This window comes from Maylandia zebra, linkage group LG17 (assembly GCF_041146795.1).
Source record: "Maylandia zebra isolate NMK-2024a linkage group LG17, Mzebra_GT3a, whole genome shotgun sequence".
Lineage (NCBI taxonomy): Eukaryota > Metazoa > Chordata > Actinopteri > Cichliformes > Cichlidae > Maylandia > Maylandia zebra.
The window spans coordinates 39429908-39452505 of NC_135183.1; the positions used below are offsets into that span (position 1 = coordinate 39429908).

A 22598-nucleotide genomic window follows, 5' to 3' on the forward strand; every position below is an offset into this window, starting at 1 on the left:
GTAAACACGTTCTAATCATTTTTCATCCTTAATCGTAAAGGAGTGTGATAACTGTGCAGCTTTAACCGCGGCTGCTGGATGTTCATGTTCCCGGGGCTTCAGGACAGAAATAACTTTGTCTCCCGGGAAACGCACCTGGGCCACACTGCGGGTTTAAAATCGTGGCGTCGTTTCACAATTTAATAATTCCACAAATACAAATATTTATTATGTTGAAAGATGTCAGATGCACAGGAAGTCTCCAGCACAACCATCATTAAGAAAAACAATAAATGATCGCTCTGAGTGTATGTGTATACACTTGTGAAATAATAATGATGAGAATATCTACGCTGCTGCACTAACGTCGCCCTTTTCCTCCCGTAGAGAGTGCGCAGTCGATCGCTGGAGGACGTGGTCATCCTGAACGTGGATACAAACACCCTGGAGAGCCCTTTCGACGACCTGCACAACCTCCCGAGTGACGTGGTGAGACCAACGCGCAGCTTTTATTGCTACATCGCACACACACACACACACACGCAGTAATCTCACGTGCACACGCGCATGGCAAGAAAACTAAGGCGCACACACATCCAGAAACTTGTCAGAGTACGGCTCTGTCCCCTCCCCGCATCATTAATGACTGCAGCACTGGCTCCTCAGACTGCGGCTGTCTAAAGTAAACTCCCGTCGCGTCGTATGACGCTGGAAGGCAAACAGCATTCCCCGACCATCAGAGGCTTGTGGGAAAATGTGAAACTCCCTTCCCTTCATCTCCATCCATTCTAATCATTATTTCACAAAGTCTTGCGTTTCTGCCTGCCCACTGGCACGTTTCTGAGGAGGAGAGATAGGAGGAGGCAGAGAAAAGAACAGGCAGAGATGGGTGATTTTGTGGGGGGAGAGAGTGGGAAGAAAGGGGCCAATTACCAGAGTGGGCAGTGAAGCCACCTGCCAGCGCGTCGTCTCTTTAATTAACGGAGCGCCGACGCCGGTCAGTGCTACGGGAAGCATCACCGTGGCGTCGGGGTCACTCGCACACACCGGTCTTTGTGGTGTTTGTTTAGCTCTTCTTCACGGTGTGTGTTTAAAGCTCCGCCGTGAGACGGCGAGGCCCCGCCGAGGCTGCGGACGCTCTTTTACCCACGCTGCTAAGAGTATATGCTCGGGCTCCACCGCCTACGGGACTCCTGTCCCAGCAGCAGGACATAATTTCATCCACTGCCCAGCAGACTCCAGACCTGCTCGCACTCCCACACTTCTCTGGTTCTCCTGGTTTAGCGCTGCTCAGCCTACTATGACTGCTAGCGTGTGTGAATGCCTCTTTACTGTGTGCACCGATCTCTTTTACACTTTCTGCCAGCTCTCTCGCCCGTTTGCCTGCCTGACTGCTGGAGTTTCATGGCACCTGTCTGCCTTCTTGTCTCCCTCCCTCGCAGCGCTTCCCGCCTGCCTGGACGTTTCCCGCAGCCGCTGTTTGCTTCTCTGCCTGTCTGGCTACCTTCTTCTCACTTCCTGCCTGCTTGCTTTTCTGCACCCAGGGACTGAATCCCTAAATTAAATTGCAAACTGAGTTTGTCATAAAAAAGAGTCGGGGCTTTTGAAGGCGACAGAAGCGGAGAGAGAAGCCTTTGTCTTTGCCGTGTGATAAATTAAGTGGCAGGCTCGGAGGCTTTTTTGCTTTGATCCCCACTCGCCATTTTTCCTGACTAATGACAGAACATAGCCTGCACATCACGTCGAATTACACCACCTGAAACGGAAATTTTGCTGGCATTAATATATTTATCGTAACAAATTGTTGTTGTTTTTATTCCCGTTCATTTCCCCCTCCTGTCTCCTCTCATCTCTTCGCGGAGGTTAGCAGATTAATAACAAAGCGAGCAGGTACTAATTGAGTGGAATTCCAGGTCTCTTGTTAGTTTGCTTGTTAGTGATGAGGACACGCCACATGGCATTTGATGTTTGTGTTTACACAAAAGGAGGCATTGTGCAGTTTGTCAAAGTGAGGCCTGAAATCTTGATTAATGCTGAGCGATTCTCTGCCTGGGCTGAGCTGCCGAGCTATGAAAGGCGCTCCTGGTTTCTCGGCGGTTCTCGCTGTAACGCTCGGGTTTATTCGGCGTGAAGCCCAACGATTATTTCACTTTGTGTGAATATATAAAAGCATCAAATGGATTCAGAGGCCACGGGCGGTTCTTCTGCGCGTACGACTAAAAACACCCCGATGTTGATTTAAGGAAACCTTTGGAGATCCGTTTAATTGTGGCGGCGCGAGCACATGTGGACTCCATTACGAGGATCTGCTGACCAGTGGCCGAGCTTTTAGCGGGTTCAGAGTTCACAGTTGTCCCGAATTAGTGTCTGTCTTTCAGACGGGACCCCTGCTCCAGCTCCGCCCCCTTAATGGTCTTTTCCCGCAACTTCACACATAATATTTTAGATTTATTGACTATTACGAACGCTACCACGCCAGTAGCGGTTCCGTTTAGCAGCGAGAAGGAAAGATCTGACTGAGAGTAATTGGTAAGGATGCCGCCAACGTTTGAGGGCAACTCTTGATTTTTATTGTTTTTAAATTGGAAACGTCACATTAATCAAAGATTCAGAATTAATTTCTTTTTGTCTTTTTTGTTTTTATTTGGAACATGAAGGATATCTGAAGCGTGGCGGTCCACAGCAAAGCCGTGTGTTTGTTTGTTGACTGTTGTTTTTAAATAAAAGGCCTGATATTATCAGACAAATGGAGCCTACAGTGCTCTGGCAGGATTTTGCATTATTTAGAGTTGCTTTAACCAAAAGTTTCGATACTTTTTTTTATACATTAATGTTGATCTCACAACAGGCTGCGCTCGTGTCAGTAAAAGCAACGTGTTGACAAGCTTACTGAAAAGGAATAGTCGATAAAAACAAATAAAGAAGAAGCTGTAGTTTTCCCTGGAAGATCAAGGTATTTTTGTTTCCTTCTCTGAGAGCTGCGATTCTTCAGCAGAGATTGTGCTGATAAAGTTATAATTGGCTTTTGGTTGGAGGAGCTGTTTACTCCACCAGTCATTAAAAGTATCCAAGAATAGCAAATTAGGAGTCTGTTAATTCCGAAAACAAACACCGCGCGTCTGAATCGGATTGTTTTTTGATCCTGGCAGTTGATCTCAAACCAATGATGGAAGAATTTTTTGTTTTCATGTATTATTCTTTCTGTGCCGCGTATTCAAGGTGAGCTGCTACAATGCAGCTCACATCTTTATTTTCAGATGCTCCCTCTCACATCACAGCCTAATTCCTTCTATTCTCCTCCTCTCTGCCTCTCGCTACTTTGCTGACACCGCGTACCCCTACGTACCTAGCCTTCGCACATTTGATCATTTGTATTCCCAATCAAGGGGGGGATTTACAGCGTACACTCCTACTTCCTGTATTTCAAGCCTACATTTGGAGGTTTACAAATGAACGAGGGGGTTGAGGCTGCGTCTGCGCGCCTCTCCTGAGATCACCTGGCACACTTAATCAAACATCGCGGCTTTAATTTGGCGTTCGGTTTCTGACATTTTCCAGAAAACAACATCTACGTCATCGTGTAGAGCAGAGCGCGGCAGGCAACACTCACACGGAGACACCCGCACGCCGGAGGAACGTTTGTCGTTCACGTGTAGTTTGGGGTAAACTTTCTGCTCAGATTTTGTCCATTTTCACTTCAGAATAAGTCAAGTTTGCTTCACTTAAAGCAAAGCTGCCTACGGTAAAGTCCCTCGCATGCTGTGCTGCAACTACGTGGTAGCTCAGCGCCGGGAATGCAGTCGCTCCACCCCGGCTACACGCTGTACTTTACCAGAAACAGTCCTGGAATCTGCACCACATCATAACAAGCTGCAAGCAAAGTATCTGATTTCCTTGTTGTGAGTCTGCATTGTACCGACTGCAAACGTCAGACGGTGCTCATTTAAAGCCTCGTTTTCCAGGTTGTGATTTGTCTTTCTGAGGCGTGCACACTCCCGCTGCAGCGTTAGCAGCCCTTCATTGACTCGCGTGGAGTTTAAAAAGCTGCACTTCATTTTCACATAGTCGGTCTGCCGGCGCTTCGCTCTGGATTAGAAGTCAAAAAGGGAGAGCAGCATCACCCACTGCGTTAGTTATTGAAGTGAGGGATGACATTTAGCTGTAGTTAATTATGTATGCAAAACTCAGCCGCTCAGCTGCTATAAGAGGTCAGCTTGACAAAGTAACCCCACACCGGGCAGAATCTCATGGCAATGAGATAGCCCTATTAAAACACACACACACACACACACACACACACACACACACACACACGCAGCTTCCCCCCTTTGCTTTCTCACCCTTTCTCATTTCGCCTGACTAATGTATTGCAACGCTCTGAATACTTTATTCTTTAGTTTTTTCTTCCACTGCTTTACTGATTTAAAAAATAATAATTTCTTGCAGTCAAACCTAAAACTAGTATCGATTGTATTTGTGTAGATTTGTCTTTGTTCTGCATTTTTATGGTTAATTTTAATTTTGCGGTTTAAAAGATATCTAATATTTATCTTTAATTGAAAGAATGAATGATTTCTCACAGATTCCAAGTTGCGTTCTGTGTGTGTGTGTGTGTGTGTGTGTGTGTGTGTGTGTGTGTGTTCTCTGTGCGTCTTTGTTCAGATTTGTGTGTGTGTGTGTACAGTTCAGACTGCAGCACATCAAAAGAAAGTGGGAGATTTTCATAACTATTTTTTTCTTTGTAGTTCTTTAATTGCGTCCCCATGGCTTTCTTTCCCTGGACAGATTCTTAAACAAAACATTCCTTTTTTGTGAGAAGAAAATCCAACTTTTTATTCGTTCTTTTAAAACAACAGAGAAGCATCGGGGTCGTTATTTGTGAGACTTTTTTTTTTTTTGTAATGCCCAAGTAAAAATTTAAAGTAAAATTCTACATATCTGTATATAATCGAGCTCGTTTGCAAGGCAAGGCAAGTTTATTTGTACAGCACAATTCAACAACAAGGTGATTCAAAGTGCTTTACAGAGACATTAGAAACAAGAACAAATAAAAAGCATGATTTAAAATTGATTAAAACAAGCAAATAAACTAACTAACTAATTAACAAACAAACAAACAAACAAACAACAGTATATAAAATCAAAACAGATAAAATCAGTAGTTAAATGTAAGTTTTGAAATTTAAGCTTAAAGTGTGGATTTGGTGCTTTATTCAAATGCAGCTGAGAACAGGTGAGTCTTCAACCTGGATTTAAATAAACTGAGTGTTTCAGCTGATCTGAGGCTTTCTGGGAGTTTGTTCCAGATATAAGGAGCATAAAAGCTGAATGCAGCTTCTCCGCAGATGCAGATGTTTTTTCTTCTCCTTTTGTTTATTAAAAGTGAACGTTTGTGTGCGTCATCATTACCTGATTCTGTGTCACTTTACAAAACAGGAAATCACATGGTAAGTTTGCTTTTTTAAAAATTCTCCAAAAGCTCGTGCGTTTCGCGCACACGTGCGCAGCAGTGCGAGGCCCTTGATTGATGCTCACTCGATGCATCAAGGCGGCGGCGTGAGCGCAGACTTTCGCGCGCGTTCACACAGATGCCTGGCGTCACCTACAGAGGTATCATCCCTTACATTCAGGCAGGGATCATCATTGCACCTGCTAATTACCATCTCCAGCTGGAGAGTTAAATGGAGATCTGTTCTATGTCTGACCTTTGACCCCGTGCTCTTTATGTGACGCACTTCAAATCCTGTTTGGGGCTGGCTGGGCCGGGCCTTAATGAGGCCCCGTGTCTGCCCTCTGGGGGCCGAGCGCCTGGATGCCCCGCTTTCATCCCCGACCATCTTCCCTTGATGTAAATTGAAAAGATCACAGCTATGGGGAGAAGACCTGTACTGGAAAGGCCTCTCTGCATAGATTATGAATATCATAACTCAACAGTTTTTCCCCTCTCTCTCTCTCTCTCTGTGTCTCTCTCCGACAACCGCCCACTCCCCTCTCTCCCCCTGCCACCCCTTCCCTGTACAATGCTATAGTTCTAATTGGACCCAATGGGGGACTCTCTGCCTTTGATCTCATCACCGCCACTGTGACTTTACACTAAAAAATGTCACTGCCAAATAGGGTTATCACCTGTAGAGCCTGGCCTTCCTCTGATGCCTGTACGCATCTCGTTAGCTTCACTCAAACTGCAGAAGTTAATTAGTTTGACAGAGCCATTACCGCGGAGGCACACCTGATGATTGTGGCGTAGGCGCCATATTCAAAACCCAATTACGACGTACACGTTGGTTTTATTTATTTCTTTTTTGTTCCCGTGCGAGGCGCGTTTTCATTTCTATTAACCAAACAGCTACGACTATATTTGATTTGTAATATCTGACAATTTAATTAATCGCTACGTGTGACCGAAGGAGGATTTTTGAACTCTTCCCGTGAACGAAGGTGAAACTTCCAACTCTTCGCTTTATCGCCCGTTTTTCAAACGCCGGGAAGTAAAAAAACAAAACGGTGATTGTGTCCCCACCTCATTAAAAAGTGTTCGCGGCGCTCTCACCCGTTCAAAGCTGCAGTGCGCACAGTAAACTCCACGATCCGGCTCCTCTGACAGTCTTCGGGGGTATGCCTCCCCCTCGTAGACTGACATTGTGTTCGCTTTGATTCTCCCCCCTCCAAAAAGGAGAGGGGGAGGCAGTTTAATGATTTGCGAGGAAGGGGGAAAACAGTGAAAATGCACATAAACATTAAATATTAATTCCAAAAAGGGCTTTACATAAACATAAAAGCATTTAGCACAATGAGTGAATATGGAGATGACACTTGTTAATTTAACCGTGATAAACTTTCTGTTTGATGCCTGGGAGCATTTGCGATGGCAGCACGGGGACGCTGTGGAGAGTGAGAAAGCCCAGGGGAGCCAAATCAACACTGTTCATTTTGTCTTTGTCCCAGTTTAAGACCGCCACACTCTCCGGCTGCCTTTCTTTCTGCCTCTCCCCGCGTGTCCTCCGTGTGAGCTGTGCTAACACTTTGCTTCTCCTCCCTGAAGTTTCCCAGATCGGCTAATTGCAGATGCCAGATGACAAAATCCCCCCAACGCCGCGGCGCGATGTGCGCGACCACAGACCAGATCAGCACTTTATCATATTTGCTGCAAACATGCGGTCAGATGTTTTTCTGCTTTCGTCGCTTTGACTTTTTCGCTGCAGATACTCAAATTTTATTCGTCTCACACACATACACAGTAAGACATCTGGTGAAATGCTTATTGCAATGCCCGACCATTAAATTGCAATAAGCAAATTTACAAAATTTACAGATTTTAAATTTCAAAATTTACTACGGTGGCCCTGAGAGGCCAAACGGACTGCAACTTAAACAAACACCAGCTGCAAAAGTACACAAAACACAACGGAAATAGGAAACACAGATTTCCGAAAGCACAAGGGAAGTGTTTCTGGGGAGACAATAACCTGACGGACCAGTTGCAGGAACCAAAACATGCTAGGTAAGTGTGTTTTAATCTCGTGATTTTTAGTTAGGCTAACACACCTCTCCGACAGGTCCTCCACTTGGTTTAAGTGTCTCTCAGCGCAATTCTTAGCATGTCTTGGTTCCTGCAACTGTTTTGTCGGTTATTGTTTCCCCAGAAACACTTGTGCTTTTGGAAATAACTTTTTTCCTATTTCCGTTTCCCCATTTCCGGTGTGTTTTGTGCGCTTTTGCAGCGTTTTTCTTATTGCTGGTGTTTTCTTAAGTTGCAGTCCGTTTGGCCTCTCAGGGCCACCGTCATTTACAGTAAAAATGTGCAAATAACAATTTAAGAGGTGTGCAAATAAACAGAGTGCGTGCGGTGATGTGATAGATGAGGGTAACAGGAACAACACTGGTACGTTTGAGAAACCTCGACGTGATGACTCTACGTTAGATTAATTCAAACGGGAATTTTCCCTTTTCTTGGTGGTCATTGTGCACTCCCAGTTTCTGTCCCAGTTTGGCGGGTGGTATTTGAACCTGTTTTACGCTGGTGTAGAATATAGACTGAAACAATGCAAAGTTTGGAGGTGCACTTGATCCATTTCTCGCTAATTGAGGTTGAAGGTTAAACGTAATGTTTTCCTTTTGCAATTGGGATTCAAAGCCAGCGCTACCAGCCCACTGTTAGAGTAATCTAGACTTCCTGCGCAACCCGATCAAACATTGTGCTTTTGTGCTAGGCTGGCACAGCCCACACAGAGAGGAGCAGTGCCTCGCTAGCTCTGCCTCCTCCTCGCACTGCCACAACACAGACTACTGCTGAGCAGGTGAGGAGAGCCTCTTGACAACTTCCTTCCCAGACTCCCCAGGGCCCGGTGGCCAGGGTGAATCTTTTGTCATCCTAAAACAAGCTCGGGCCTGCTGCTCCTCCACTCTCGCCTGGAGTCCTGGAGACAGAGCCAGGAGAGGGGAAAATAATTAAAGACGCTTTATGTCAAGAATCCTCTTCTAGAGGGAGTCCAGCAGAGCCAAGAGGGGAGGGGAAAGCAGGAGGGAGAGATGGTGAAAAAAGCAAGAAGGTGATGGGCGGCGGAGGGAGGGAGGGGGTGAAGTGCAGTATGGAGAGGGTGAGAGAGGAAAATCAAGAATGCGAGTTTCCATTTCCTCGCCGATGTCCCCTCCTCCTCGCCGCCCCCGTGCTCCGCTCAATTAGCAAAGCAGCAGGTGCTCCCAGCAGCACAACAGATCGGTGGAAAGGCTGAAGCTTCTCCCTTTCTTTCCTTTCCCTTCTTTGAGATGACCTGCAAATGTGATACTTCACACCCAGAATGGGCTAGCTGTTTCTTCCACCAATTTCAGAGGTGATAATTTAACTTTTACCCCTCCGTCTCTCCCCCGCACCCCACCACCTCTCTCTCCCGATTTTCTTTTCCATCAGGTGTCCTCGCTGAAGAGCAAGCTGAAGAAGCAGTCGACAGCGACGGGAAGTGGTGTGGCGAGGGCCTTCCTGAGAGCGCAGGCTGCTCTGTTTGGATCCTACAGAGACGCTCTCAGATATAAACCTGTAAGGACGTCATTAATCACCATGTTAATCACTGAAAGTCACTGAATGTGCGTAAAGAGTGAGTTCGCTCAAACAATGGGCGACACTTTTATTTAACTTTTGTGGTGTAAAAATCACGCATGACAGCTAATGTGAAGAGTACGGTGTCCGAGTGTATATGTGCAAAATCTTTCACATGCTGGGAGAAGCGTTGTGACTCCTTCAGGCTCAGCTGACTGCAGGTTTCCCAACCTTATAAACCAGCGGTCCCCAGCCTTTTTTGCGCCACGGACCGGTTTATGTCCAGCAATATTTTCACGGACCGGCCTTTAAGGTGGCGCGGATAAATACAACAAAATAAAACCAGTACCGCTACCAAAAAAAAGAGTTAACGATAAAAACACCCGAGGCTCAACTCTCACGGTCCGGTCCAAACGACTCACAGAGCGGTACCGTGCGTTTATATACAGTACATTCATATGCAGTGATGCACATAGGCCGGTGTATTTTCTCCTAAGCATGCGCAGCACACAGCAGCATTTTCAGTTTGGCTGAACAGAGTCAAATTTAATCTGTTTCGACTCAAAGTGAAAGGTGTGTTTTCAGTCAGAGCGAGGAGCTAAGGTGGGCTTGTCTGAGACGGTGAAATGTCAGAGGAGCCGAAAAGAGTCGGGACGTTCCCTTTGAAGATCTCTTTTAGCCACCTTTGGTGTTTAACTCGCCTTTGCTAAGCCCCCTAACATTTCTTTTCTAGATCTTTTCTGCTTATCAAGTCTGAATCAGAGCACAGCAAACTACACCATGTCCTGTTTGTCAGATAGCAAAGCCTTTGTTCCTCTGGCTTTGAGATTAATTGGACTTTGTGGACTCCCGGAGTCAAGATGCTACATTATTGATGCTGTCTCTCTTTTCTTTGTATACAGGCTGTATACGAACAAACTGCCTCCCCTCTGACACAGGCGCCGAGACTCTGTGTGTTTGTGCGTGCGAGCGCATCGCGCGGCGATTTCTCAGTTCGCTCACGTTCACACACTGTTTTCTTTTAGACTTTTAGGATCTGTGTAAAAGCTTTGGAGTTAACATACATGCACAAACTACACTTGTGATTTAATAAAGAAGATCTCTACCCCGTGTCCCGAAATTTGGGGAATATCGCTCTGCTCGTCGTTCTGAAGGAAAGATCTTCCCGGAGAGAGCTGAGGCGCTCTGTAGTTCACAGACCCATATGCCTCGACAGAAGGAGGGGTGTGGATGCTCGGTGAGAGTCTCGCTGGGTTGTAAATGAAACAAAACTCGAAAATGATAATGAGTCGAAAAGCAATCGGCTGATTATACGGGCAGATCGTCGGTTTCGGCTCACGTTAAAGCTCCCCAGGTGCTTCTCGCTAGCTCGGAGTAACATAGGTGTCTGACAAAAGAACCCGAAATAGCAAATCGGTTTTTACCACCATCGGTGAGGCCAGGCTGGGTAGGCGGGTGTGCGGTCGGTCCTATTCGCTCAGGTTTGACTAAACGACACGTGTAAGCAGTTCAGATCATCCAGCCAGATGTGAAGCTGTGGATAAGTGTGGTTGAGGTGCAATCGCATGTTTAAAAGTGGTAAAGATTATTTTAGACACAGAAACCTTCTCCGTGCATAATCTCAGAAAGTTACAGTTTGCTCACAAAATTTGCAGCTTTGTATGCAAAGTGCCTGCACAGATATAAGCCAGCATGAGATGGAAGCATCCAGAACATGCAATAAAATGTTTCCATTTTAAATAAAGACTGCGCATTAAAGCATGAAGCCTGACCGACACATCATCGTCTGTCTGAAAGAATCTTCCTCGTTTTTACTGTTGGCTCATCCTCAGCATTTGCAATTTTGGAATTCAATTCAATTCAATTTTATTTACACAGCACCAAATCCCAACAACAGTCACCTCAAGGTGCTTTATAGTGTAAGGTAGACCCTGCAATAATACATACAACAATCATATGACCCCTATGAGCAGCACTTTGGCGACAGTGGGAAGGAAAAACTCCCTTTTAACAGGAAGAAACCTCCGGCAGAATCAGGCTCAGGGAGGGGCGGGGCCATCTGCTGTGATTGGTTGGTTTGAGAGAAGGAAGACAGGATAAAGGCATGCATTGAACCCTGTGATGTGGTAAAATCACGCCAAGTCCTTCAATCGATGTTTGTTATTGTTCTGCTGTACAGGAAAAGTTCACCATGTGAACAAACAACAGGCAATCATCAAACTTTACACTTTTTCCTCTGTAACCTGGAAGCTTTGTGGTTCAGTGTAATGAGTCTCTTAAAATAGCTAAAATGATTGTTGTGCTCCTCCTGTAACGGTGCAGATAAAAACATGTTCGTCCTTCCCCACTATGGCGAAATCTGTTCTCTGTGCGTCCTCCTTACATTAAATATAGGGGGCTAAATGCTTCTCGCTCACTCTCAAGCCAGTTAAAAAAGAACAACTGTCAGCATGAAAAATAAAACCAGTAAAGCAGCCAGGAACGGTTTTCTTTCTACCACCGCAAACCCAAAGCAAAGCCGCGGTGCAACCACAGAGGAGATGCGCATCACCTTCCTGCTGGCAAATGTAGCCAAGTAGAAATTTCTCACCAGCTTTGTTTTCGTGTAACCAGGTGGTGATGAATCGAACAACCTCCGCAAACGCACATCAGTGAACTGTCCCTGTAAAGATGGGAGAGTCCTGCAGCGGCGCTCGTAGTCGTGCACGGCAGCTCCGAGTTTGAACACTGAGCTCTGTGTACTCGGGAATTTTTGTTTTTCCTTAGTAGCCGTTAGCTTCTCAGTATGCTATCCAGCTTTGCACGCTGCAGTGTGGTCTGTAGCTGATTAAACCGCGAGTCACTTTCAACTCTTACAAGATAATATGCCGTAAAACTTTTAGTGATGTAAGTGGAACTGTATTCCCGTGATGTAATTTGGGCCACTGGTATCCTCTGCCAGTCCCTGAAAATGGGGTTATTCTCCAGCGTTGTTAAGTTGTTTTTATGTGGCGCGCTGTGCTCGTAGCCTGGAACAGACAAAGCACATTGTTTTACCTCTGAAGAATTTGGAGCATCGTTGAAATCTGTGTGAATTATGTTAATTATGAGAGAACGTGAACTGGAAAAGGACCGTGGGGCAGCGCGCGATTGGCCTGTAGTGGTTCTGTTGTCATCCTGCGTGTCTGTAGCTCACAGGCCGACAGACATGATGTAAGAAATGGTAATAATGCAATAATGTGTTCGTGTGGAGCACTGTTGGGTTTACTGGGACGTGTATCTGGTCCAGGGGAGATCATGTATGCATTGCCAGGGGAGCAGTTTCTAATTTTCCTTTTTTTGTTTTTTCCCCCAACTTCCACTCTTCCTCCTTCCTTCCTGTTTGGGTTTTAGCTCACTAATGAAGAAATCGTCTGAAATACTCGATGGTTAAAAGATGCAGCGTGTAACGATGCCACACATCATGTGCATGACACGAATCCTTCCATAAACAACAACAACTGGTGCCGTAAAAAAAACAGGATATCGCGTCTGTGCTGCTTCCTGCGGCTTCGTTGGTGCGAAAACAGATTGGTGCAAACAAAAATGAGTTTTGTTGTTTTTAAGCAAAAATGTTTTTCTGAACAGGGAGAGCCAATCACGTTCTGTGAAGAAAGCTTCGTGAGCCATCGTTCGAGCACCATGAAGAACTTCCTGTCCATGGCTGTCAACCTGCAGCTCTTCAAACAGGTACAAACCTGTGTGTGTGTGTGTGTGTGTGTGTGTGTGTGTGTGTGTGTGTGTGTGTGTGTGTGTGTGTGTGTGTGTGTGCGTGTGTGTGCGTGCTCTGTGCTGAAGTGGAAAGAATGTAACATCTTTATCTATATTTGCATTCTGTTCTATAAAAGAGGGCCGTTACTCGTCCTCAGATCAGCACCATCAGCTGTTGTATGCACACACTGAGCGACTGCTTACTTGGTCAGTTAATCTAACCTCTTCTATCAGGTTATTTTTGAGCATATTTCTTGTTTCCATTGGTGAAAGTTTTTATTTTTATAGATAAAAGTTGCCTGGTAGCTCGTCTCGTGCTCAGCAAATTGTCAGCTGGATTTGCAGGAACGTAGAGGCGAGAGGCCTGGGATTATGTGAGGTTACTGACCTCCAGAAACAGTTTACAGTGGATATCTCTTAGTGCACATCTTAATGTTTCTCTGCTCGGTTTTATCTGGTGTAAAAAAAGAAAAAACGATATCATGTCCACGTGTCTATAAAATCAAAATATGGGACCAGAATTTTAATTTGCTCCTCAGAAAATCTAAAATCCGCCTCGTATAGGTTTTGTTAACTCCGCCGGGGTGGTGTGTGTGTTTACTTGCTGTGTGTTTGTGTGCCTGAGCGCGAGCAGGTATCCTTTATTCATGTGTGGTTTCCCTTAAAAACCACTCATGTATACTTAATATGTTTTTCCCCCCAAAATCCCTTCAGTAATACTAAACTTAGCAGAGACGAGTGGAAAGACACCTCTGGCACCGAAGAAAATTTCCTCTCGCCCCTCGGATTTTTCTTTGCGCTCTCTGACCCACGATACTAGTGCGATTTACCCCCGAGAGCGCAGCACAGCAGCCCTCAATCAACCTTTTGTTTCTCTGGACACTCTGTTTATAATTTTCCCAGGCAGAGCAGATAGCGAGCAGCGGTTCAAAGCATCCTCCCGGCTGGCTCACGCCTCAGCGGTAGCATTGGGAAACAGGCCCTTATCTCCTCCTCCTCTCCAGCGCAGGAGATGGGGCGAGCTTATCTCCTCCACTCCTCTCGCTACTAAAGTGAAAGAGGCCAGCGGTTCACCCGAGCGCTGCTCTGGCCGTGACCTACATCCACTCGGAAACACACAAACAAAACTCGACTGGCGTGGCCACACACGTGCACGCATTTGTTTTCTGTGGTCCTGGAGATGGTTGGATTTTTATTTTCCCAGCTCATTCTTACCCGACGACACTCTCATTATTTGTTTTAACGCAATACATCTTTATCGTCACGTCACCAGCTGACGACACAAAAGTGCGCGTTAGAAACTCGGACTGCTGCCTTTTATTAAACAAATGGATCAGCATCCACAGATGTGCAGGGATTAGAGTCTTTCTTTAATTATTCTGCTTCCTGTTTGTTTTCCCTTTTCTCCGGCCGAGGTGAGCACTTTGTGCTTTATTCCCGGCGGGATCGTTGACAGAGGGAACCACGGGCCAATCGTAGCTTCCGTTTTTAGGCTTTGTCGGTGTAAACAAACAGTCTCAACGCTCAAACGGAACGAAGCTACACAACAACCCAAATGGGCGGTTTTAACACCGTCAACATTACGCCGGCAGTAAAATTTAAACCACATTGTTGGACTTGACAGACCATATTACACACGTGCGTAATGTTGAGGTGTTACCTTAGTTTGAGGTGTTACCGTTTCAGCAGGAAATTGCTTTTCTGCAGGTACTTTGTGTTTTTGGAGTGTTTTAATTCACTGCATAGCAGCTCTTTGGTTCTGCAATCAGCCAAGTCAAATAATCAGAGTTATTCATGCAAACTCAGGAGTTTGTCATTATAATTATGGAGCTAAAGACCCTGTAGTGTCACATGACGTTTAAGGCTAATAGTTGCATTTAATGCCCTTATTATAACAACTGGACTACCTCCTATTACTAAAAACCTACTGTTGTTCTGGTTCTTAAGTGAACCGACCCTAAAATAAGTAGACACAAAAGTTAGACCCCCCCCTCTAAAATGTCACATTTTCACCTTCTTGCAAACTCGCAGTTTCCTGCAGTGTTTCCTCTCTGCTCGGTCCACCAGCTCATCTCTGCTCCGAGCAGCAAGTGGGAGAAATCATCCAAAAGAATGCGGGGGGGGGGGGTCTGTCAACGTTAACCTGCTTCCTATCAACCATCCTCAGCTCCTACACGTACAGCAGAGACTGAGTCAATGAACTCTTTCTCCTATTGACAAAACGAAGCCATGTGCTGTTTCACTGGGACTTGGACTCCAGTGATTTATTATGCATCAGTCTTGGCGGATAAGAACAAGATTGTCGAGGAATGGTGTGTAATAAATTAATCCGTTGTGTGCGGTCGCAGTCTCGCAGTGCAGAAAGCACACTTTATTGTGTATCACAGCTGCTGCAGGAAACTGGAAAGTAAATATTATTTTAGCGGCAACAGGAAAAAATGCAAAATGCAGCTTTTTCATATTTCTAGTATTTGCATGCGTCCTTTTTTCATGTCTATAAGCATGCTTGATATGTACTCCAAGAGAGCACGAGGGAAACAAAGAGACATTTAGAGTCGAAGCGCTGCAGCAGCACTATCATCTGTTCTTCATACTTTCACTTGTCTGTCTTCACATATTTAGTTTGGCTTGGATTTGTTTTTAAATCAGCAGCAACATTTGTTTGAGTCTTGAACAAGTAAATGACTCGATTTCCAAATGTTGGCGAAATCAGAATTCTGAGTAACCGTGAAAGCTTCATTAAAGCTGGCCCTCGTTCGGTCCCGTCGTGGTTCTTTCCTCAGAGTTTCCTCTTTTGAAGAATCCGTTACTGTCTCGCTATTTAAAAATATCCTACGTGACCTCGCCATGAGGCCAACAACGGTGCTGGTGCCAAAGATGCTCATGTGAGTAGGGACTCGACTTCTTTTGTCCTAAAGCAGCAAAGCTGTTGCTTACAAAGGTTAGCTTTAGCTTCAGCTTTACCAACAAAACTAAACTAAAAACAAAAATTACCAACAGGCCAAGAGGTACTTTAGCACAGCGGTCGCCAACCTTTTTTGTGCCGTGGACCGGCCTTTAAGGTGTCGTGGATAAATACAACAAAATAAAATCAGTACTGGTACCAAAGAAAAGATTTATTCGTAGCAAATGGGAAAAGACCCAGGAAAACTGAGTTAACGATAAAAACAATAAAAAAAATAACAATAAAAACCCTGAAAACCATCAATTTCACACCCGAGCCTCAACTCTCGCTGCCCGGTACCAAACGACTCATGGATGGGAACCGGGCCGGGGGTTGGGGACCGCTGTTCTAGCAAGTAGTAATACAGTATGATGTCATGGGAAGCAGTACATCAAAAGAACGACCCATTTATGCTGCCTGGGAAAATGTCTTTGTTTCATTCCTTTTCCTCACTTAGCTTACCAGCGAATTGTGTTGTGCAGTTGGGCGAGTGTGTGAGGCCCGCCTGGGTCGGACGAGAGCATGAAATATCCTTGATCTTAACATGCAGGGCAGGTGAACGCGCACAGACAGGCTTACCTACCAGCCAAACGCAGGTTATAAAATGTTAGTTTGACGGCTGCAGAAATTAGAGATGGACCGATCCGATATCACGTATTGGTATCGGTCCGATACTGACGTAAATTACTGGATCGGATATAGGAGAGAAATAAAAATGTAATCCGATCTATTAAATATCAAAAAAGCACCTCACAGAACTTGCGACATGGCGTAACTCGGCTCATAACCGTAGCACATCGGAGCAGTGTGGTCACGTGATAGAGCAGCTGTGTGTGTTTGTAGCTTCGCTACCAAACCGACATCTCATCCCAGAGAGAAGTAAAGCAAGTGTGCAAGTTCATCTCTGAATGTTTGTAAAGCATTCCCACGTTAAGCTTAACAACCGATATATGGAGCGACTGCCTCCCCCTCCCTCTCCTGCTGCTGCTTCAATCATGAAACTGATCAATGATCAGCTGATCGGCTTTTCTGTCGGGAGTCCGTCTCTCTTCTTTGTTTTTGGCCCACTTTGCACCAGAAAGAGGAAACCAGCGGCTGAACAACAGCAGCACGTTTAAGCTTGATCAGCTGTTGTTAGAATGTATTTAATATTACTTTCTACACCAGGATCTTTTTCTACGCAGCTGACCGCTGTAACTGTGCAGGGGCGGATCTAGCAAAGTTTAGCCAGGGGGGCCGATAGGGCATGAACAGGGAAAAGGGGGCACAAAGACATACTTTTCTTTCTTATTCTCATTTAAAATGTCGAGCTTTTAATAAATAATTATCTGAATCTTACACCCAAAGTTTTAATCTGATGTAAAATGTATAGAAGTCCATTACTGTATATAGTAACTGTTAAGTCTGATATACCCTAGTAAGCTATAGTACTTCTTCCATCTGTGCAGTTCTGTAGAAGAAAGATGTTGAATCTATTTAATTATTCTTGAAAAATAATTTATTTCTGAGCACTTTTTTTTCCAACCTGCATCAAATTAAAGTTGATTACGTCGATTAAGCGTCATGAGGTGGAGCGTGGGGGGTGGTTCCCTATTTTTATTTTTTTATTTTTTTTGCTGGGAGTTTTAGAGCCCTATTGATTAGGTTGCTTACTCTTTAAAATACCAGAATAGGGAGGATGGAGCAGGTTTAAGTTTATTAGATTGATCAGTTTTGCTGAACTATGAAATATTTTGTTGTATTTTTTGCATACAGGTGTAACAGAGTAGCTTTAGTGTTTTTTTGTTTTTTTTTTAACTTGAGTATGAACTTATACAAAAAGCAGCAAGATATTAAAAAAACAGTTTTATTGATTAAAAAACACATTATATTGGATTCATATCGGTATCGGCAGATATCCAAATTCATGATATCGGTATCGGGCATAAAAAAGTGGTATCGTGCCATCTCTAGCAGAAGTCGCTCAGTTCAAACAACGTTCAAACGTTTTATTAGACCAGATTATGGAGGCAGATGGTGAAGCCACATCATCGTCTACAGTCCTCCCTTTATTCTTGATCGCTGTATTATAACATGTTTCCTGCGTACAGTAGTGGTCGTACAGGCTACTTGGGCGTAAGTCCTGGATCTTCAGGAGAGAACGCAGCATCCTATTCTATTAGTAAAGGACCTCCTTTACTCTTCGCCCAACACCTCCATGCAAAGAGAGCGGTGAGGAGAAGCACAGTGTTGATGAGGTACTGAAACTCTACTTTCCAAAGAAGCCTCAGCTCTCGCCTGCTTTAGTCCCAGTGATGCACACAGGTGGGGATGTCCTGGGCTCTGCCTCCTCCCCTGTTTGTCCAGAGGTCCCAGAAACCTGTAGTCCAAGGACCCAAAGCCAGACCACAGATGGCAGGATAGTTCTGGATCAGGTGGCCAGTTATTTGTCATGGCTTATAGTAGCAGAAGCTAGCTCCCCCCCACCACCACCATCAGGTTGTATAAGTTGGCACAGCACCCGTCCTGGTGTCGAGCTCCTTTAATGGGCGGTTCCAAGAGTGAGACATGCTAATCAGAGAACCTTGGTTATATCTGTAACCTTAACCATCCCCCACCACCCTTATTTAAGGCGGTATGAAAAGGGTCTGTTGTGTCTTCGTTCTTGTGTTTATGGACATGCTCATGCGCTTGAACACCAGAATGACTGTTTTTTGTTTTTAATTTATTTATTTGAAGTGCTGGTTTGTATGTGTGCGAGAGTGTGTTGATCACAGGCTGCCATTGATGAGTAATGTCTAATTAAGGCCCACAATGAGGCAGGTAATATGGCTGGGGGTGGGGTGGGGAGTGTAAGCGGAGGCTCTGGCTGGGTGATGATTTGGGTTGATTATCTGCGCTAATTGGGCCAGCCATGAAGCAGAGCACCGGTTGGAGGCGGCGCTCTCACCTCTCATTAAAATGATCTAATGATGAGTTTCCAGCTCTTCTGACCGTGGGCGCGGGTCGACGTGTCGGCCGCTAGTTAGCAGGCTGTCCCTGAAGACATGCACCCAAGAACAGCCTCTGCTGCTGTTATACTTTGGCCACACTTTCAGGGGTGGAAACGGGACCGCTTGGAAATCAAATGGCAGCATGTTGCCTCTGTGCTCGTATGTTATTAAAATCCTTAAACATTGTTTGAAAGGTAGTAGGTGTTGATCACTAATTAATGGTAATAATTAGTGAAAATTCCTGCTTTAAATGCAGATGCAGATATATATGTTTGCATATCATTATATGCATTTATTTATTTAAATAAGCACAATGGCACATTGTTACTTTTCCCTCCAACCTCCACACAACAAGTTTAAAATGTAAACATCTAAGTTTGAGATAAGAAAATCAAATCTGTGCAAAGTTGTCTTTTCTGCATTTTCACACAGTTTTAACGACTCTTAGCAGACTTGTTAAAACTGCAGTGTGTGTGTGTGTGTGTGTGTGTGTGTGTGTGTGTGTGTGTGTGTGTGTGTGTGTATTTTGTTCCTTTTTGTTAACATCCACAGACTTGCCAAGTTTAACCCGATGATGTCACAATAGAGGTTCGATCATAAAATAAGCTTTGGGACTAGAAGCTAACGCCAACCTGTGGTCAGTTTGGTTGGATGAAGTTAACAGAACACCGTGTGTGTGTGTGTGTGTGTGTGTGTGTGTGTGTGTGTGTGTGTGTGTGTGTGTGTCATCAATGTTCCTATAATGATTTTCTTCATGTTCAATATTTTAGAAATGTAATTTGTAGTTTCTTTCCCCTAAAAAACCCCAAACACGGAGCCATAAAACATTGAACTAATAAGAATCTGCACTGCTTGGCACACCACAAATCTTATGTTAGGCCAAAATATTAAGGAACAAAGCCTTTGATGTCTTTGTAGCTGTTACACGTATAATTCAGTTTCCCGTCTCATCTCTGCTTTTTTAAGTTGCAGCCTCAGTCTGGGCGACTCCGTTTACTTTCATGCTTTTTAAAGAATGCTGTTTGTTTATTCTGTTCATCTTAAATGTTTACTTTGTGTTTGCAAACGTTTGTGTTGCGCTTGTGGTTGCGTAACATATTTACGCGCGACTGCGCTCGTGAAACGTGTCGCTGTCTAGCTGTTAAGTCCATATTTACGAGTGCGAGTTTTTCTGCTCGCCACGTTACAAAGGGAGGAAATGAAACTTCCTCGTGTCTCAGACAGAGTGTAGCATGTCGTCTGCTGCTCTAATCCCTCACCTGCTCCGCATTACCAAATCCCTATTACCTGCAGCCCAACTAATCTTGGGATGTAGTTTCCGTCAGGTAGGATTAATAACACCCCTCTGTGGCTGCTGGAGTGTTTGTATCTGTGTGAGTGTGTTCACATCCCCCCACCCCCGGCTCCCTTCTTTAATAAGCATGTTTAAATTTATGGTTGCAGTTCATCGACGGACGGCTGGCCAAATTGAACGCAGGCCGTGGCTTCACTGACGTGTTTGAAGAAGAGATCACAGAGGGGGGCTTCTGTGGAAGTGAGTACTGCTGGACTTGTCTGTCAATTAGCTGCGTTATTTTTATTTGCCATATTTTAATGCAACACACAGGAAGTGTCAGCGAACAGAACGAGGTGAGGCCGCTAAACTGAAAATAATTAGAAGCCTTTTTAAAAAAACTGAAATGCTGATAAATTATGTTCACTCAGTGTTTGAGGCCTGCTGTAAGATATCGCAGCTGCAACCATGTCGATGTTAATGCACTGATTATTATATAAGTGACACTGATGTCATGACTTGCAGTTGCTCTTTGCTGTTCTCAGGTTTAAAGTTTCACACGCATCCTGAGTGTTGTTTGTTCTCGGGCCGATAATAAAACGCACGTGTGAACCTAGCAGAGTGCAAACCAAAGAGCTTATTGTTTCCTGTTAAAACAAAGCCTCGCAGGACAAATTTGATCATATAATCGCAGCAACACAGATTTTAGACGGTAAAGAAAAGAAGCGGTGCCATCCAGATGTTGCTGCCGTCGTGCTTTTAAGCTTTTCAGTGTGAACTCTGACCCCGACCACACTGTGGTCTGATAGGAGATTCTGAGAACTATAGAAAATCTCCATAGACTTGACAAAGGCATTTGACTCTATAGATCAGGATATATTAATAAGAAACCTGGAACATTACGGTGTCAGAGGGGTCGCTCTAGATTGAGTCCAGAGTTATTTAACTGACAGGAAGCAGTTTGTGAAATTAAATGCTCCCTATGTGCACATTGCTTGTGATGTACCCCAAGGGTCAGTTTGGGCCCCAAATTCTTCAACTCAACACTAAACAAGGCAAAGCAGGTATTAGACAGAACATGCCTTCATGTTCTACTGTTCACTGGTTTCACCTTACTTAAGCTACTGTGCAGAGGTCTGGGGCCACAACTGTAAAACTACATTACATTCACTTTGTACTCTTCAAAAAACGCAGTTTGAATCATCCACGCTGCAGGTTACAGGTTACTGCAGTCTGAAATATTGAAATGTGCCGATCTAGTGAAATTCCAAACAGCACAAATTCTATTCAAAGCAAAAAATAAGGAACTGCCAGGAAATATTCAGAGTATGTTTGTTCTTAAAGAAGTTATAATTGAAGGGGTTTTTGTAAGTGAAGGTCCGTACTGCAAGAAAAAGCTTCAGTGTTTGTGTGCATGGAGTGAAGCTGAAGCAACGTCCAACAGAAAACGGTTCAAAAAGAGTTAAAAATATGATCTTCTTGAACTATAAAGACATGAAAATGTTGAAATTAAGTGAAAGTCTCTAGAAAATGTCATGATGTGATATTAACTTTATTTTGTGTAGTATTTTTTTCTCTTTGCTAAATGTTGCTGTTTATTGTTTGCATGATCAAAGTAACAAACAAAACAGTCGATTATTTTACATAACGATGTTTCACTGTGGCTGCATTTCCAGGAGCCAGTATGGGGCTTCTTTTGAACCCTGAACGATTAATCACATGTCCTGTTTTATACGTCCTGTCAGGTAATTCTCGGTCTTACCAGCAGTGGATGCACACCGTAAAGGTATTTACCGTACATGCTGTATCTACATCTATACCTTTCCCAGTGCTTTTATTTTTATATATATTATTCCCGAGTTATACTTAATTGAAAGCATGACAGGCGCGACTTGGCGTTTGAAGCCTCGCCGTTGCCTTTGGAATGAAGGCGCCGCCTGAACGCGCAGATCGAGCTCGAGTGCAGTTGGGTGCGTGTGAAGCGGCGCGTGCAGCAGGACAGCGGAGACGGACGGGGAGGGAGACGGAAGCGATTTGACGTGACAAGACGTCCTCCGACATGACGTGTTGATCTGGCAGCAAACACGGGCGTTACTCCGCTGAACCACGCCGAGAACACGCGTCTCTCCCGCCTTCATCTCTCTCTGGCCATTTCCTCCTCTTCTCTTATCCGTCTGTCTCGCTCTCTCATTTCTGTCACAGCCCCCCCCCCCCACCCCACCTCACCACAACCTTGGCCTCTCCCTCTCTCACTCACCCCCCCAAAGCCGTCAGCTAAGGCTGAATTAGTCCTCTAGAGTGCTCTTCAAAGGTTTGTTAAAGTTCATATTTCCTGACTGACAGGGATCTATAAGAGGGGCCTTCACCTCGGCCCCTCTTCTCCTCTCCCTCTGCCAACTTCTGAAACGCTGCCTGCCATTTACTCTGTTTAGCCGTTTAGCCGGCGCTTTGTGCTTACACTAAAGACCCAGCAGAGAGAAAAGAGTTGAGACGCCAAAGGAAAAAAGCAGCAAATCGGAGAGACAAAGAAGAAAGGCGGCGAGAGATGCTGGGTGCCATAATGTCAGTGTGCAGAACTCAAAGTATGAATCAATCACATACCATCCTTTCTATCGCTGTTTTAGGCTGCTTCTAAATAAAACCACGTCGTCTATCGCTGCTCGCTGA

The 22598-nt window shown here is 44.7% G+C and overlaps 1 protein-coding gene across 3 annotated transcripts in view; it reads left to right on the top strand.

Annotated features, from left to right (window-relative positions):
• dennd1b (DENN/MADD domain containing 1B) overlaps window positions 1-22598 on the top strand; it is a 93405-nt gene that overhangs the window by 57315 nt on the left and 13492 nt on the right. For all 3 annotated transcript variants that reach the window (XM_004553763.5, XM_012919829.3, XM_004553764.5), the window contains 5 exons: window positions 367-468; window positions 8888-9013; window positions 12620-12721; window positions 20102-20192; window positions 21677-21717. In XM_004553763.5, coding sequence (XP_004553820.3) covers window positions 367-468; window positions 8888-9013; window positions 12620-12721; window positions 20102-20192; window positions 21677-21717 — 462 coding nt within the window. The remainder of the gene's footprint in view (window positions 1-366; window positions 469-8887; window positions 9014-12619; window positions 12722-20101; window positions 20193-21676; window positions 21718-22598) is intronic.